The sequence below is a fragment of the Onthophagus taurus genome, chromosome 8 (genome assembly GCF_036711975.1).
Source record: "Onthophagus taurus isolate NC chromosome 8, IU_Otau_3.0, whole genome shotgun sequence".
Taxonomy (NCBI): Eukaryota; Metazoa; Arthropoda; class Insecta; order Coleoptera; family Scarabaeidae; genus Onthophagus; species Onthophagus taurus.
Window position 1 is genome coordinate 2,852,159 of NC_091973.1, and position 19,631 is coordinate 2,871,789.

Genomic DNA, 19,631 nt, shown 5'->3' on the forward strand with positions numbered 1-19,631 from the left:
CTCTCTGGGTGGATAGAGTAACTAACAGAACAGTATTTTGGACATATTATGAGAAACAGAAAAAAATACCGCCTACAGAGACTTCACACTCAAGAAAAAGAACTGGCTTAATTCATTGAAGAATTCATTGAACTAAGATTGTCACGCATAATTTTTAGATAGCAAAGTATAATGTTAAAAACAATTAAGTGGTGAATAAAAATAAAAAATTACTTACCTTGATAATAACTTATGATGCATCTGGGTAAAAAAAATGTGTGATGAAAAAACTACCTTGAGACGTAATTTAGGATTTATATTTTATTGTATTGAGTTTTGTCAACATGGAAAAGTACAAATATTGCATTACACCGACTCTAGCCTGGAATCACAATACATTGTGTGTAATGTAGTACTGGTTTCGTCCCGCAATTACTTGTGCACGAGGAATTCGCCTCCCTTCGCCCTCATTGAACTTTCCCTTCGTTAAAAACGGTTCCGTAAAGAAAAACCGTTTCCCAGTACGATTGTGTACGTTTTCAATCGAGTTACTCGTTATCATTTTTTTTTGTATATTTATTTTATTATTTCATTTTGTTTTTTTTTCTTATTTCGTTTGGATCTGAAGACCGATAACTTGTTTCGCGTTTACCAGCAATTCAACACAGCCATTCTAAATAACGTAACCAAAACCGAACAAAACCGCCCGATTCATTTTTTCGAGCAATATTTTTCTCCGTAATGTTTCCGTCGCGATGTTGTTAAACGCCCTTCCATTTTTTTTTGTTTTTTTTTAAATTTTTTCGTCGATATAGATATCGCGTCGATTTTCATTTTACTAGACGTACTCAACTAATGTTAATATATTAGGTTATGGTCTATTATATCTAAATATCAATTTATGATACAATAATAGGTACAGGTTACAAATGACAATTATTACACACAAATGCGGCATGTGACACTGGACAGTAAGCATAATTAATAAACGACAATTAACGCTGAGTATGGTTTTTTTATAAACTAAACTAAATAGAGATAAGAGATATAGAAGAGAGGAATAGTCCGGAAACACGGATACTTTCAATCGATTTAAGTCCAGCACACAAATTATTTTCTTTTCTTTTCATTTTTTTTGTTTCGTTATTTATTTATATTTTTTTGCATTCAACCTTTTTCTCCGTGTACAGGATACCCCAAAGACATCGATCATGGGGCGTCCCGTCTATTTCATTTTATTTTCTTAAATAGTTTTTTTTACATCAACCACGTCGCCGTTGACGAGATATTATCATTATTATTATTATTATTCAGCTGATGATGGGGACAAGGTGCACCGCTCCTTACTCTCGCTTATTTTTCGCTCAATTACTTAAATATTTTGCATCGATTTGGTTTTTTTTGCTGATATGTCGCTAACTTTTCACGTCCGAATTTTCGTCGGCTAAATGACGAAAACGCCTCAAATTTATTGAAATAAAGACGGTTGTGATGGTTATTTAGGTTGCGTTAAAAGATCCGCCGGAAGTACAGCTAAGTAACGATTTAATAATAAGTCGATTCTTCAACGCATGCGGAGTATTATTTTCACGTCCTGGAAAATGCGATTCGCAAGCGCGGAAGGATCTATTTGTATATCAGTCAGATCTTATTTTTTATTTATTTTTTTTCGTTGTGTAACGTTTGTCGTCATTCGGCCGATCGTTTTACATTCACCTTTTTTTTAATCCTAAAGCTAAAAACATACTGTTTATAAGACGTCTCTTATAATTAAAAGTTATTGCATGAAATAGTAATGAGGTACTGTACTCCTAATAATATAACCTCTGTACATTTTACATCTTAAGAACTTTTTTTTCTCATTTTTTTGCACTCGTTAATTAATAATAATAATAACCATTATCAAAACAGACTATATGAGAGCTTATATATGCAAAATTTTCTTATTTCATATAAATTTCGACATGCTTATATATATAATGGAAATAAACCATATGTGCACTTCATTCGATTAATTCACATGTGGTTCTATGTGTAATTATATATATAGATATATCTATGTTTTTTTATATATATTTATATAAAATCAGTGTTTTTTTTTAATAATGGAATGTTCCTTGTCACAACAATATTTGAGCTATGAGTCTAGACAGAACCGTCGAGACCATTAGAGCGAAATTTCTATTATCCATACGATTTGTTTTTTTTAAATGCGCATGTTCTAGAAATCGCGCTGTCTTTAACACAACAGCTACACACATAGAGAAAAATCAACTGACGTAACTATATCAATTTTCTTTATACATTTACGCTATAGGATCTACACAACACACAAAGATTTAAACTTTTTTTTCTTGTTAAATGTAGATAGTGATATACGTAATATCGTAAAATATAAGCACGAAGGTATGTTACGTTTTTTTTCTTTTAGATAATTAGAAACAAGCAAATGCTGACAGACATATACAATAATCGCTATATATATCTTCCTTTTTATATAAGATCGTTGTTCTGTATATTGGTTTAGTCTACACAAGTTTCAGTTTTTAGGCCAAATATTACATATAACCGAATAATCTTAAAACACAATTGCCGCTAGTTACATTTATATGTATACATTTATATATATATATATAGATCTTTTTTCTTTGTTCCTCATCTCTTTTTGTCTTACTTTGTGTACGACTGCATTTTATTTATTTATTACTTTCTTTAATTATTAATCAAATTAAAAAATCAACCCCAAACCTCGAGCTTCATCAAGATATCGTATTTACAAAGAAGTTTTAAACATTTGGAAGATAGCTTTTGTCAGCTACCACGGGCTCGTTTTAAATCTACAGCATTGTGAGTTAAAAGAAATCAAATTTTCATGAAATGTTACTCCTTTTTAAACGATTTCAAACGAAACTTCTACTTTGTGCCATTTTCTTAACTCTCTTGTGCGTGTTTCATTTCATTTTCTTTTTATTCATTTTCTGCTACTCATTCTTGGCTTCTTTTTATTGCAAAAGTTTCAAATGGAATTGTTTTCATTTGTATTCATGACCCCCCTTTTTTTCAATTATCATTAAACTATCTATAATATTTTTTTATAATATTATTGCGCACCGGAAACGACTTACTAAATTATTCAATAGAGTCGCTAATAATTATTAAGTTTTTTTTCCCTTTCAATTTAATTATTAACGCTGAGATCACTTCTCGAATCATCACAATCAACCCCCAATGATTTACGGACATTGAGCGCGTTACCTATTATTATTATTATTATTATTAAATTGTAATCACAAACATTGCACCAGATTTTTCCAAAAAAAAACTTTTCAAATTTTTTTTTGTTCATATTTTTTATTTTTTTTTAATAACCATTTCCTTTTATTTGTCCGTTGATCTTTTACTACCTTTTTTTTGAAATTTCGTTTTTTGCTTATTCATTTAAAAAATCGCGTTAAAAATCAATTATCAACATCTTGCTTTGAGCCAACATTCTTTAGGTCATTTAACATTCAACAAACAACCGTAACAATGTTCAATTACGTTGCAATAACAAAACGATAATTTTTTTTAATTAATTAAAACCACCGACCGATTATTATTCTTTATATTCAATTTATTTTTTAACTTTTTTATGTATTTATTTTTGTCTGTATTTATGCATTGTCCAACACTACATTGTTTATTATTTAGTGTTTAGGATATATTTGAGGTTCGTTTTATCCCTGATATGTGATGTTGCAACCAAAAAATTATAACAATGTTGTAATCAAAATTAACGTGCTTTAATTTAATGCATCACTAAAATTCGTGTACTATCTAATGATGAGGTAGACTCAACAATGATCAGAGTCATGAGAAATAATAATTTTTCGATCATATTTTCAAACGTTGGATGTTAAGTAACCACAGACAATGTTAAGTCTATAATTTTAGACTCAATCATTCTTAGTGTCATTCAATTACAAGGATAGACAGAGTAACAACTTTTCAAGGATCATTTGTGTACATCTAATTCAAGTTACATTGAAGCAAAGCTGTGATTTCATAGTTTTATCCAAATATTGCAATATCATAGAAACCAGTGCTTTTTACCAATGAGGTGCAGTATTTTTAAACCATAGTGTACACTCAAGATCTTGCAAGAATCAAATCACTCTTAATTTTGATTCTTATGAATGAAAGCAACTTCTATTGGATATCCATGAATTAGCACTCCCATTCTTTTAAGTGTTCATACATATTACGATCAGATCGCGCTTTACAAAGTCTTATATGTTTTTGTCAAAATATGTAACGGAATAATTAAGAATTTCTCTACAGCTATGTTGTTTCATTCATAATTCACTCAGAAATTTACTTCTTATGAATGAAATCAACAAAACACTGAGTTTTTATAGATATTAATTAAGTCAAAGATCTCATCAATAACAGTGATGAATAGAATGATTGATAAATTGATTTAAATTTAATCCGTGTTAATAATTGTGCTAAATTACTCCTTTTTTCTCGTTCGATTTTGGTATTGAATATAATCGGTCGATAATTTTAATTACCTTAGCCTACGAAATTGTGCGTTTTCTTACTAACATTTTAAGTAATCGTTTTGTTTTAGAAAAAAAGAAATTGCAACGTTTTTGAAACGTGTTATCTCGGGTTGGGTCATAAATGGAGTAAAATTTCGTTGTTTCAATGCTGTTTTTAACAATATATTTTTTTTCGATTTATTTTTTGTTTTCAGTCGGGGGCAAGTCGTACAGGGCAGCTCGTGGTAGAATAGTGGTGAAATCATATTCTTAATTTAATTAATTCTTAGTTCGCTATGTTCGTTTCTCTTATTTATTCTATGTACACTGCGTTTTTTGTTTATAGCGTTCTGTGCGCTTTTACAAACACTAACCAACCAACCAACCAGTTGAATACTCATTAATATTTCTTATCTCTTATTCGCAAGGTACTAGTGTTTCCATTTTTTTGTATTTATAAAAATAATAGATACGGTCCGTTGGAACTCGATGGAACGAGTTTTTGGATTATTTTATTTCTCTCAAATGTAGACAAACACTTGGGATGTAAGGATAGTGTGTATAAAGATACGAAAACAAAATAACAACAGAAATCATAAATTATTAATTAATAATATAATTAATGTTCAGAGAAAAAATATAATTGTTAATGGTAGTAACTTATGTTTCTTTTTTTCTACAAATAAATAAAACAACCAAAACTAAACCTGTCGATAAGCAAAAATACAAAATAAATAGAACGTAAAGAGAGAATTAATTAATTAATTAATTTCATTAATTGTTTAAAAGGTAAAACCTAAAAAAAAAGAAAAGAACTAAACAATAATGGTACTAAACTAAAAAGAAAATACTCTCGCAATAAAGGTAAGTCAGCTTAAACCGAAAAAAAAAATGTTATAAGGAATGGGGGGAAAATTCATTAATTAACAGAAGAAAAAAGAAAATAAAATTAAATAAATTCGGGACAATTAATTATTACCGTGGACATACAGGGTGGTTCACATTAAAAATTCCCGTTTCAATTCAAAATGTATGTACATCACATCTAAAAAAAAACCATCATTATATTTAATCAACCTAGTTAATTAATCTTAGCTTATTTAAATTTAATTAACTATTTTAATTAACGTCGATCATACGCGTTCCTTTTCGGAAATTCTATACTCATCATTAATTTATTTAAATTCATTATTAAAAGACAATCAACAATCATGGTTTAATCGGAAAAGAATTCTATTTTAACGGAGAGATCCGGTGAACATTGCTTTGTTAACAACAATTGCTTCGATCACTAAGTAATATTTCTGTCGACTAGTTTATTGCACAAGGGTTCCTCTCCTTCATAAGATATTCATATAAGACATTCATATAAGATATTTATTTATTTAATATAGATTTCACCCAAACAGATCTCACCCTTCCTTCAGATCTAATTTTATTTTTAATATTTTTGCATCGCAGCTTCGCACACTTATCACAGTGGTCAAAAAAATTGTTTTTATTCGAACAAGTGATCCACCCTGTATACGAGTAGGGATCTCGTTTTTCTTTTGTATATCGTTTCGTTTCAATTTTATTTATATATGTATATATATATATAATTTTTTTTTTGTTTTAATATGCATTATGTACCTGGATGGCGACTTTCCTTTTCCACAAAAACTAACGGTGTTAATTAACTATTATAATTCGTGACTATTTTATAAAAAAAAGAAAGAAAAAAATTATTAAAACACAAAACACACATAGTAAAAACGGGACTAATAAATTCTTTCCTTATTTATCTTCTCCTTCCATTTTTAATTTTTTTTTGTTTCTTATATGATTTTATACACGGTGTGCTTTAGCAACGCCGCAAAACCCCTTAATTTGTGTTTAAGGGTCCAGAAAAATTGGTACCAGTTTTTCTAACACGAGGGAGAAGTACAATTAGTTGATGGACAGGCGTTGCGTATTTTACACGACTAGTTTCTTTTTTTCCATACACAATTATATAATTAATAATAATTAATAATGATAATTATGACCGAATATATGCATAAGACACAAGACTACAGATAAATACATAATGATTAAACCGATTTTCTTTCTTTTTTTTCTTTTCGTTTTTAACAGTGCAGTTAAAAATTATTAATTGAAGAAATTTTTAAAGACTTGGTTAACAATGTCAACCATGTTTTAATATAAAATAAATAAAACGTATTTTCTTTTTAACTAAACATATATTTTTGGTCTTTACGTGTTTGTAAGATTGGTCATTTTAAAAATTAAAACTGTGTGAGAATTGAAAGAATTTATTAATAATTTTAAAGTGCACTGAAATTCCCGTAAAAAAAGCGTTATCGAGATAAATGATTGAATTACGATTAAATGAATTTAACCTCTACACAAATATAATGATAATAATAATTCACTACGCGTATGTATTCGTTTTGCATCCATATTTCTCCGATTTTTTTTCTGACGATTCTATATTATTTAATATTTAAATGTTTGTGTATATATATATAATATATATATTTTTTTGTAAATATGATTTTTTTCTTATATCATTTGCCTTAACGATGGCACAATTAATCAGATAATAAAGATGTTATTATTTACTAGGTAATAATAGTTTCTTCTTTTTTAATAGGAAATGCAAAATGCACCTCTGACTAGTTCCGTATGTTATGTATAAGTACTAATAATGAATTTGTCGCCCGGGTCTTGAAACCCCGGCTACAAAGTTTTTTTTACGATCAGACAAACTGTGACAGACTGTTGTGTGTCGTCGGCCAGCCGCAGACTGTCGCACGCCGCCGTATTAAATATACCTTAACCATTTTACACCGACGTTTTTATATATGTTTTAAATCATATATATAATTATATTTATAAATTATATATATACTTTATATATACTTTTTTTAATTAATAATACTAGCAAAGAATAAATACTAGGTTGCCGGCGGCGTGCGCAGCTTGCGGCGGCCCTCAAGCGGCCAGTTGGTTCTGAGCACCACCGGCCACTTCGCTCTATGTCGTCTTGCTTTTGTTCGTTTTGAAGCTGACCTGCAGCACGCGATTTCCAAGCGTGTAACCGTTCAACGATTGAATGGCAACAACAGCTTCCTCGTAGTTGGTCATGGTCACAAAGCCGAAACCCTTGCACTTGTTCGTCTGCAGGTCCCTGATCACCTTCACGCTTTGCACGGCCCCAAATGGACCAAATAGCTGCCACAGCACGTTTTCCTCCGTTTCCGGCGCCAAATTATACACGAATATGCACCAGCCCGAGCTGTTCATTGCGTTACCCGGTAAAATTGAATTCGCCAGTAACTCTCCGGCCAGCGGAGAATATCTGCAACAAGCAAAAAAGAAAACATTTCTTTTTTTTCTCTCAAACAAATCTTATCATAAATTATCCCTAAATAATTAATCACCCATCTCCTTGTTACCATAAAAAATCTTTGTATACATACCTTAATTACATATTTTTATAAATTTTTAATCAAAAAAGACAAAATTATCGTGGTTTCCCTCCAAAAAGAATTTTTTAAATACCTACCTTTCCTTCAACGTTTAACTTCATTTATTATTTTTATTTAGAAATCAAATATATACAATAAAAACTCGCAAAGTGCCACTACGAATTTTAGATTAACTCGAGATAAATTAAAATTATTTAATCATAACAAAAAAAAATGAGTTAATCTAAAAAACTCGACGAGCGACACTTTTTTCTTATTAAATATATATGACACTAAAGAATATAATAAAGAAATAATAAATAAAATCCAAATAAAAAGCGAAATAAGGAACCATATAACGATCAGGAAAGTCAAATCAAAAAATAATAAAATAATAAAACATCAAAAACGTAAAACCATAACGAAAAATAACTAAATAAAGAGAATCATTTTTATGGCATTTTAATGTTGATATATCTTCTTTGGGTTATTATTTTTTTTTTCAATATTATTTTTGTAACCTTAATACTATCTTTAATCCTTAATATTATCCTATTTTTATTGAAACATGAAATGAAGATGTAGAACCACCAATGATGATTGTGAAAAAGGGGGAAAGTAGAAATAATAAAACGAAATCAAATAAAAGCTGTCCAAGAAAAAGTGATCATCACGAATAAAAAAAATCCCTGAGTCGCTGTTAAACCCGTTTACTTATTCTTGCTATTGTTGCTATTCTTGCTTTTATATGTTCCTTGGTACGATCGGATTTATTAAAAAATCACAATTGTTATTTCTTAAAGTAAAATATATTTAACAAAAAGTTCTTCTATTGTTACATATTGTTTATGTCAATTGTTAAAATATAACGTATATTCATTATCATTATTTATTTTTTTATAAAATAGATTAACATATTTTATGTTTGGCAATGACGTGACGGCATATTAACCTTACTGGTGTCCAAAATGGTGTCTGTATGGATAATTCCAGTAGGACGATTGATGTTGATAACTACAAGAAATAATATTTTTTATGATTTTCGATTCTAAGTGATCAAAGCGGCATGTTAGCAGCCACTTTAATCGTTATTGTAATTTTTTGATGATGAATGTCGATTTTTTTTCGGTCATCGAATGTATGCAGAAGATGTTAAAACGTGAATGTTTTTATTTAATCATAGGTAATTCAAATAAAATTAGTGATTGGGTTATATTTTAATTTTTTAAGTTGAATTGCAGAATGCAGTGTGATTCACTGCACACATTCGTCGTCCGAAATGAAAATATTGGTGTTAGTATGCCATAGTTTTACTCGGGATTAGTACATATTCTACTTTGCGATATCTCTATAGATCGTAGGTAACTAAAAAAATATCAGTAATCACCTCCTACTTTGGTGTTAGTAACGAATTTTAAAAAGGACAAATAATAACCAAGGAAGATAATCTCGCCTGTTTGTACGTTTTTTTAAACAAAACATATTTCCAGTTAGAAACAACAGATAGCAAGAAGAAGAAACGAATGTAATAAAAATTTTTTTCTCATTTGAAAGTTTTCGTCGTTTTTCCTCTGATGTACGCATGCAACATGCAGGTTTTTTTAATTATTTTAGTGGTTGGTAACCCCGTTTGTATCGGGCTTTTTTTTATTTCGAAATAAATTTGAAATAACAAAGGAGGCACATAGAAAAATAAAACATTAATTAATAAGAATTAAACAAAACAGATAATAGTAAATACAGTGTGAACCGAAAAAACGGAATCGAAATTTTCAAGAAAAAGTTTAATTTTATTACCTGCTATGTTGTACGCCACTGGGAAGCAAAATGCAAAACGACAATATTAATTTGTAACAGGGTCTTGATAGGACAACTTAAAAACTCACAATCATTCCAAACTTAACCCTCGGAAAATTAAATATCTCCAAGACTTCAAGGAGTCTCAGACTTACGAAAAAAAAAAAGAAAAAAATGTTGCGAAACTAAACGTAACGCAAAATTAAAATCGCGAACCGTGATAATAAAATAAAATTAAAAAAAAAACATATAAGAGGAGGTTCCCTTTCGCGTTAACATTCGGATTTTCACTACTATAACAAATAAATATAGTTAATTAATTTTTTTTGACTAATTTTATCCGAATGTTAAGCACATGTACTAATAACAAGTCTAATAACAAAGGAATAATAAACAAATTGGTTTTAATGAAAGAAGAGAGAAAGCAGGTATTTGATATGTGATTATAAACTTACCTAAAACGGCCTGTAGGATGATGAATAGGTCCAGCAAAACGCCTAGTGGCTTGAGGAGTCAAATAAGCAGCTAATGGTGGGATGGCTTTGTTGTTGTTGCTTGGGTTATTGGCAAATTTAACCGTTATAGGTTCAGTGGAACCTTTAGGTATAGTTCCGTTGAGCTCTTGTATAGCGCGTTCCGCTTCCAATCGTTGATCAAAACGAATAAAACCGACTCCTTTTGATAAACCTGCGGGATAAGAACGCAACAGTGTTTAAATTAAAAAAAATTGTTTAATCTAAATGACCCACTGATTTATAGAAAAAAATTTTTTGGTTTATTATATTATATTAATACTAAGAGTAAAATAAGAAAGTTATCTTTTCGGTATTTAAAAAGATAGTTGTGTTTCCAACCGTTTTATAAAACCTTCCACAAGACAAAAGCAGGCCCATTAAAAAAAATAAATAAATATATAGTCAAAGTCTTCGTCTATGTTCAATATATTTGTATAATAAAACAGAGCGATTAATAATAAAATGTAAATCGGAACGAAAAATAGCAAAAAAATTCAACATGCCACGATGCGAAAGAACAAAAACGACAAACAAAAGTACGAAATTATAAGAAACAACAAAGAAATGTATATATAATATATAAAAAAGAAAATATCTAGTAGTTGTTCGTCATTTGCGATGGGGGGTGCATCGTTTTTCACTGACATGTTTTTCGGCGGTTTCCCAAACTCACCCAGAGCTTGAGAAAACGTTTCCGGTAACTTTTTTGTTATTATTCGCATTAACAATTATTTATTTTCATTTTAATTCTAGTGAAAGTCTGTGGCAAGGTATTCTTTTTTTTTCAGTGGGAAAAGGGAGTGTAATTTAATTTTTTTTTAGGTTCTTAAAGAGAGAGAGAGGGTAAGTACGTACCAGACATATTTTCTCCAGCCCCCGAGACAAACTGACGTACTGGGGAAAAAAAAATAACTCAAAATAGAGGAACAGTAAAGATACAGTAAATAAATGGTAACTTATAAATGGAAAAAATGGTCAAAAAATAAATAAAAACCGCAACTGAGCTTAGTTAAAAAGAAATTACAACAAAGCGAAAAAAAAATCACGTCTGTCTATACATATATATGTATTAAAAATGTGTCACTCTGTATCGTCGATATCACTAATCCAAAAAAAAATTAAAATTAAAAACAAAAACTAGCTTACCGGTTATGTTGTCGCACAATATCCTCGAAGTGATGATTCTTCCATATGGACTAAACAGGGCCTCGAGATCCTGTTGGGTCATATTCTTCGGTAACCCGGAAACGTATAAGTTGGCCCCTTTGATAGCTTCCGAACTCGGCCTCGCGTATGATACCTAACGAAACGAAATAAAAAAAAACCAAAACATTAAAAATCATCACATCGTTGAATCAATTTTCTCACCTTGATGGTCTTATTTTGAAGACGGAGTCCGTTTAATGTGTTTATGGCCTTCTCGGCGTCTTCGGGTCGGTGATAATTTACGAATCCATAGCCTAGGCTTTGCCCTGTAACCAATGGACTACTCAAAACTCCGTCCGGAACTGCAGAAGAAGTACGAAATGATAAGGAACATAAGGGAGGTGTCAATTGTATCTGGTGGCTCTAAGTTATGTTACATTCACAAAGACACATCTTTTTTAAATCTCATTTGGTTTTCAACCAATCTTATTCCTACACAATCTTACTGAAAATTTTAAATTAGGTTGGATTTATAAATAAATTTAAATAAATACGTCAACTATAAATAGAGAGAAATTTATAAAACATTTTTTAATTTAGAATAATATTTAAAATAAGAACATTTTAACCAACTCAGATTTTCTATTAATACACCCAAGGAATTAGTTCCGCTATTTTATAAAAGATGCCAACAAACTGGCAAAAAAATTTTCAGGATTTGGTAGTCCATTCTAAAGTTTCCACCAATCCCAACAAAAAAATCTACAATACAAAAAAAAATAAGTTTGGTTGAAATCCAAACAAAACACCATTTTCGTGAGAAGTCTTTGCCACAAAAATAATGAATCGAAATAAACAAAGAAAATACAAACAGAACATAACCGAAAGTATGGATACAAAAAACAGAAATAATAAGATGAGAATAGACGAAAAACGATTCCATCATAAACAAACTCACCTGTCACTTTGTCCCTAATAAGTTTGCAACTTTCAACTTCACCTATAGATGAGAATAGCGATCGGATTTCTTCTTGGGTCATGGTTTGGGGTAGGTAGTTGACGATGAGGTTGGTCTTTGACTCTTCCTGGCCGCCACCTTGGCCGCCATTCCCGCCGTTCTGTTGTCCAACAACTGCACCATCTAACCCATTGGACATCATCTCGATGGTCTCCGCTTTTAAGATTATAGTATTAATGATGAAAGACTGAAAAGATTAAAACAAAATTAATTATACATAAAAAATGTTTTATAATAATACATGTTTATATATTCTGGGTACGAATAATAAAAAAAGAAACATAAATAAACAAGATAGAACATGTGTGAAATAGTTTGTTTTTGTTTCTATCAAATTCATCAGAAATTAATAATTTAAAGTATTCCATAGCAACGTGGAGGAAACTCAATCCAACTCAAATACAATTAATTAAACTTTATTATATAATTAAATTTATTTTATAAAGCTGTAACCATAGCAATAATTAGCTTTTACAATTTAGTGTTAGAGTTACTGCTCTAAAATGAATAAAATGAGACTTAAACTAAAATTAATAAAATAGAGAAAGATACGGCAAAAGACGATTCAAACCAAAAATTAAATATTATTTAAAAAAAAAGTTTGTAAAATCCCACAAAAATAAAATAATATAATAAAAATAATAAATAAATGTGTAATAATATAATAAATTGTATTGTACTGTTTGATATTGACCCAATTTTCCACGATTAATACTAAAAATAGACGAATGACACGAATTTTAGATCCTGGTTCTTCAAAAATACTAAAGTTAGTATTTGATTGATATGAACGGAAGCGATAGACAACATGTATGTATTAGAGATATTAAAATCAATACATATTAATTACCAGGAAATTATATTATCACTATAAAATTTCTATGTAATCTTTCCAAAATGGACGCTTATCATGCGTATTAAATTGTATCCTTAAGCAAAAGTATCTTAATCGCTTGCAAAAAGAATAGACTTCAACCGATCGTTCAATCAATTTTACAATCGCCGTGATCGTTATCAAGATGATACCCATCGATTTTTTGGTGGAGGCGAATTGGCACTTAGTCAGAAGGGGATATGGACCAAGTTACTAATTCAAATTAATGGACGATGAAGAGATTGGAAAATCACTTCTTGATGCAGATTTTGACCGACCGAGATGGTACAAATGTAAGTAAATAAATAAAAACTACAATTAGGACCGTGAAAAACAAATTTAAGAGGTAATGTGCGAGTGGTGTCTATCAATATGAGAAGGGGAGTTGCGTTATCTCCCCTCAACCGAGGTCGTCGTCACCCATTTATTAAAAAAAAAGTGTAATACAAAAATAAAATGACCAAGATTTCAGTTTACGAAAGAAGTAAGCTTGTTAAGTTAATTGTAAGCCTTGAGTTAGATTCTATTGATGAAAAGGATTTACCATCAAATCATCTAGCGGTAAAACATTGATTTGTGAAACCCGTTAATCGCACGTGCGAAATAAACCTCGATGTTATCCCTAGTTAATCGATAGTAAGGTTGGATTGGGTTGGAAGAATGAAAAATTAAATCGTAGATGAATTGAAAAATTGTAGAAGTTATTATTACTGAAGGCAAACTATTTAGACTCTTAATTTTAAATTAAAATCAAAATGACTCAGTGTCTGGTTATTGCAATATATCTCCGCATCCGGTTACCAACCGTTGAGGGGTAGTAGAGTCGGGTTGTATTCATGAAAACGATATCTTCCTATATCATGGTTTTTGGCAATTGAGGGTTGTATCAGATACTTTTCAAATATGTAGTAGGGTTGGGTTAGGTTCAGGGGGTGCTATTAACACTAATAAGGTATAGGTATATATATTAATATATATTATTAGTATGGGCGGATATTACTAAATGCGACAATTTAGGTTCGATATTAAATTTGGTATAGTATTGGAGATTCGAGTTAGGCCTTAGGTTTGTGTATCACATTGAAATCGACCCAGTTTTTAGTTATTGCCTATAATAAAATTGAAAAATATAACATTATAAATCAAATAGCAGAACAAATACAAAACTAAATTATAGTACAGATCTCTGTCAATATCACTATAGCATCTATGAAGGAAAAAAAAATTTGGAATAAGCTAAGTCGCTCAGACTGAGAATAACACTTTTGTAAACACCACAGCTGTGCCGAACACACTAGTGAGAAACCAGATACAGAGCAGTTGATGGGATATCAAATTAAATGCTAAATAATGTGGAGGAGCGCACTACTCATCGAGATAGAGGATTTATTCAACAAAATAAAACACACAAAAAGTGTACCAACCGAATGGAAAGAAAGCATAACAATACTAGTATTCAAAAAGTAATACTGAATAACTAGTTGCAAAGATTCCCGAGGAAGAAATTTCCGCTTCCTACATCTGTGAGGAGAGCAAGAAAAATAGGTCAACTATTCACTACACAACAAACACCGTTACAAAATGGCAGTACACAACAAGTCTATAGAACAAAATAGCCCTAAACAGGATACATTTTTTATTACGAACAGTGTCCATAAATTCGATCAACTTTTAGTTAGCTACAAAATACATCGTTAAAGCAAAAAATGTACTTTGTTGTACTAAGTTGGGTTGAGTTGTTATTTCTGGCAATTAAGAGTGGTTGAAACGGGTAAGATCGTGGGCAGATAAAAACATTGACTTATACAATAAAATTAAGGTTGTATAAGAAAAATTTTAGTTTAGAAAAATATTGTTCGTTATAACTTTATCGTTATGACAAATATAACAAAAATCAAGGTTTGTAATAACACTGTGTAAGCTGAGGTTCATTGTGGGTCAACTAACAAATAAAAACTAATAAGAAATATACGTTGAACAGATTCATAACTTACTACCAGAAGCAATTTGAGGGAGTTGGCATTAATCGAAATGTAAGAAGGCGGGTTTTGATGTATGTACCAGAAATTAAATGAAGAAATCACAATAAATACAATGACTCAAAAAAATTGTTTCATTTTTATACCAAAACCCAGAGGTTCTCAATATTTTCAGCTAGATAAATATAAGCATGTTTTGGTTCACTTCTAGTACTTGTTTCAACTCGGCGCATACATATAGTATGCTATAGGCGTGTTTTGGTTCAAGATGTAGTTCTGAACTGGTCATATTGCATATTATAAGTATGCGCTGGTTCTTATTCCAAAAAGTCTGGCAATTCCTAGTTTATAACATTGAAATTAGAAATATCCCGGCTACAAATCCAACATGATTAAGGTATTTTCAGATTTGGGTTTCTGTAAAAATGTGAAGATAAATTGAAATAATTTGATTTTCCCCAAAGAGGTGGTGTTAAAACTCTGCGAATGATGTCAAATACATGCTCTAGTAAAGGTTAAGTAAGAAAATGAGAAAAATTAAGTTGGGTTGAGTTGTTGTTTCTGGAATTTAAGGGTGGTTGAAACGGGTAAGATCGTGGGCAGATAAAAACATTGACTTATACAATAAAATTAAGGCTGGAATAAGAAAATTTTAGTTTAGAAAAACATGTTTCGTTATAATTTTATCGTTATGACAAAAAGAGAGAGGTTCATGAGGTTCATTGCGGTTCAACTAACAAATAAAAACTAATAAGAAATATATATTGAACACATTCATGAAGAATTTTAGTACTTGTTTCAGCTTCGCGCATACATATAGTATGCAATAGGTGCTTTGGTTCAAGAATTCTGTAGTTCCGACCAGTTCTGAATCTTTTTGCGCATAATAGGCCTGTTTTGGTTCAAAATGTAGTTCTGAACTGGTCATATTGCATGTTATAAGTATGCGCTGGTTCTTATTCCAAAAAGTGATGTCAATGAGAAATGTGCCTGTTACAAATCCAACATGATTAAGGTATTTTCAGATTTGGGTTTCTGTAAAAATGTGAAGATAAATTGAAATAATTTGATTTTTCCAAAATGGCCGCTTGAATATATGTTGAAGTATTTCCCAAAAATGTTATTAAGGTCGAAGATATTGGATTAATATGAAGTCTGGCCAAAGAGAAGTAAATGTTGTATGATATTATTATAAGTATATACTTACTATAAGCATGAAATCTGGACTCACTGAAAGTTAAAACCGTACTAAAGGTTTATAGCTTAGGTGGTGTTAAAACTCTGCGAATGATTGATTGGTTATTGTTTCGATAGGCAACAAAGAATATGTAGTTAAGTTGTATAGGTTTAGATTACAACTAGATTACATATACTGTAATGAAAGTAATTTTTGAATAAAATAGTTGAGACGTTTTAAATGGAATGATAGTGAATGACTACGTAGTATTAGTGAATATAAACGAGAGGCCGAAAAACGGGTGTAAAAAACATAACTTCCGCGACATTAATATGAAATTCTGTATATTTTTAGTAGCTGTGGCTATTTTTGGAGTGGAAGTATACACAATCCCACAAAATCTCGTTAGATATGCACGAAGTAATAGACTATCGGCGTTCCATCGAAAAATCTACATCGTTCGGTAGAGAGATCTAAATTTAAAACGGGTCGCACGCGAATCGGTCGAAAAGTGGTTGGTCACCCCATTTCGACCTATTTCCGTGCGGCGCACGTGGCTTTTAAGAGCACGAACGCGGAAAAACTTGCAGACTAACAGACGTTACGCTTACGCACGTTTTTGAGGTTATGTTGTATTAAAAAGAAAAAAATGAGGAACGATCGATCGTTAAAGAAATATGGCAACATCGCGTTATTCTATATTCTATGGGTTTCGTTAGGAAATGAAAAGAAGGATCGTTTATGGTTAATTGGAAAATGTGTTAAGATAAAAGAGTGTTTAAGAAGAGGAAGAGTGACGGAGGTGGGAAAAAAATCGAGCGCGCAACGAAAAGAATGCGAGACAAACTGTGACGCTGGTAGCGTGGTGACATGACATTTTTACCAATAGAAAACTAACCTAACGCGAGGCTGTCAAAATCCGTTTGGCATAAACGTCACTGCGGTTACGAACACACACGAAAAAATCACACTTTTTACTAAAAGCAGAAAAAAATGAACTAAAAACAAAACGGAACAGAAAAAAAAAGAAAATAAAACAAAAGCGGCGAGGTCGCGAACCGCTCCGAAAGCAACCCGAACTCGCACTGTTTTAAAAACATTTAAAATTACCGTGCGACCCAGACTCATGCGCAGTCATAACCTCACTTTAACGATATCGATTCAAGTTAGCGTCGGTTTGGTTTTTAAACAACTTCGTGGCTTTTTCCTTTTTTTTATACTACACCCTACCGCTTTTACTCCGCGTTATCGATTTTTTCACAAATCTATTATTAAAACAACAACGACGCGAAGCGTAGTAGCGTCCCTTTTTTCCCCACGTCGTCAACTCTCAAACTCAACGTTACATAAACGCCACACGCGCTCCCTCTATCTATCTCACTTACTCTTCCCAAAAAAGGGCCAAAAATTCAATCAAACAACAAGAACAACCGTATACGTACAGTCAAAACTACCTACGCCAATGTCCGGTTCCCGGTTCCCTCTCTCGCCCCAAAAACGAAACGCGATTCCCCTTCACCCCACGTCACCTCGTCTCATATAATAAATGGATAATTTATTATAATTTCAAAGGAGGGTGCCAGACAAACAGCTGATGCCGAGCGTAAAAGATAAAAGGGGGCGACCGGATTCTCCCCTCGTCCTCGAAGGGCGTTCACCCCATCGAAAAACTAAGGCCCGTGGCCCTGTTTCATCGCCAACTATATTTTGGAAGCCAAACTTATAAAACTCACTATATCACGATATATATAGTTCCAAAAAAATACACATTCATCTAAATATAAAATTTCGTACAGAATATAAAATCCACACCTAAAAATACCTTTACATCAAATTATTACAAAATTTAATTAACAAAAAAAAATTTCTTCCTAACCTAAAACATAAAAGACCCCGATCGAACGTCTCGCCCCGTACAGGGGTCGTGTTATTGATCCGGAGGTGGTAGAGGAGAAAGACGAGGCGTCTCCCCCATTTCGAATGCAACCCACGCTTGGGGAATAAGTGACGTTTTATGTTTCGGGGATTTTCATTTAAAAATCATTTTGTTTTTAATCAACAAAAAAAAATTTCAATTAATATTAATAAAAACATTTTTTACAATTCATTTCATTTCGTTAATAAGAAATTAAAAGAAAAAAAAATGTTAATAATTGAAAATTTGATTTTGTAACAAAAAAAAATGAAAAAGTTCTTGATGTGGGGGAGTTAATTCTGTAAAATTTTAGACAAGTTCGAAAGGGGTCGCTGGTGTTATCGTGGGTAGGGTGGCTTTATTGATCGAATGGCACCTCCCTGTTCTCAAATGCAGTCCACCCCTCCGAGGTTTACACGGAATGACATTTATTTTTGGTTTTGAATTTGGTAGCTTTGCAATTTAAAAAAATTCGAAATCAATTATTTTTGGAACTCACCCTTTTTTCGAAGGTTCCTTCGCCGATTGAGGAAAAATTAACTGAAGAAGTCTTCGGGAACGGTGACACGTTAGAACTGCTTTAGTTTCGCTGAGGGGTTATGCCAGAGGGTTTGACTCGGTTCAAAGGACGAGACTCTTGGTGATTCGAAAGGTGGGAAACAAAACGAAACCAAATTGCACGTATTTACTGGGTTGTTTATAAAAAGACAAACTTCAACGATAAGTACCAAGCAACTTAGTACAACAATCTTGGGTCTCCGTGTGGTGTTTTCTTATTTTTTCCTTATTTTTTTTTCCTTAGGTTTTCTTTTTTACTTTCGGTTTAGAACTGATTTTTAAAGAACGTCAATTAAATACTTTAAATAATTTATATATTTATACTATTTATTAAATATACTATATTAGTAGGAATTATTAGTAATAATTATGCAAGGAATTATATTATTACATAACGTACACTACCAAACGTAACACAAGTGTTATTCAGAGAGTGCAGTAACTAAATGGTGTTGGTTCAGACTACGGCTCTAATCCAGGGGTGAGTTTGCATCGGGTCGATATCCGACGCATGCGTGAAACCCTGCCCGGGCCACAACCACCTATTTACTACCCCCCATTCATGTAACGTTTCCTACAGATCTTCACCATCAACCCTCGGCCCTTTGCTCCTAGGATCTCCACCTGCACGTGCATCCAAAAAAAGAAGCCCCATTGTTCCGCACACAAAGTCAAAAATCACTAATTCTCAGTCGAAT

At 31.5% G+C, this 19,631-nt stretch overlaps 1 protein-coding gene across 17 annotated transcripts; it reads right to left on the reverse strand.

Annotated features, from left to right (window-relative positions):
• Positions 1-282: 282 nt before the first annotated feature.
• LOC111425461 (ELAV-like protein 1) lies at positions 283-19,353 on the reverse strand. Of its 17 annotated transcripts, none has more exons than XM_023059495.2 (8): positions 18,875-19,353; positions 12,371-12,617; positions 11,635-11,774; positions 11,413-11,566; positions 11,122-11,160; positions 10,207-10,438; positions 9,752-9,769; positions 283-7,845 (listed from the first exon to the last, which is right to left on the reverse strand). In XM_023059495.2, exons 2-8 carry the CDS (start codon positions 12,570-12,572, stop codon positions 7,521-7,523), a joined length of 1,110 nt encoding a protein of 369 aa, XP_022915263.1. In that variant the 5' UTR covers positions 12,573-12,617; positions 18,875-19,353; the 3' UTR covers positions 283-7,520. The 17 variants fall into 17 exon arrangements, with proteins under 17 accessions (XP_022915263.1, XP_071054622.1, XP_022915267.1 ...); XM_071198521.1 differs by lacking the exon at positions 18,875-19,353 and adding an exon at positions 17,846-17,870 and having other exon boundaries at positions 11,635-11,738; XM_023059499.2 differs by lacking the exon at positions 18,875-19,353 and adding an exon at positions 17,359-17,800 and having other exon boundaries at positions 11,635-11,738.
• Positions 19,354-19,631: the final 278 nt, after the last annotated feature.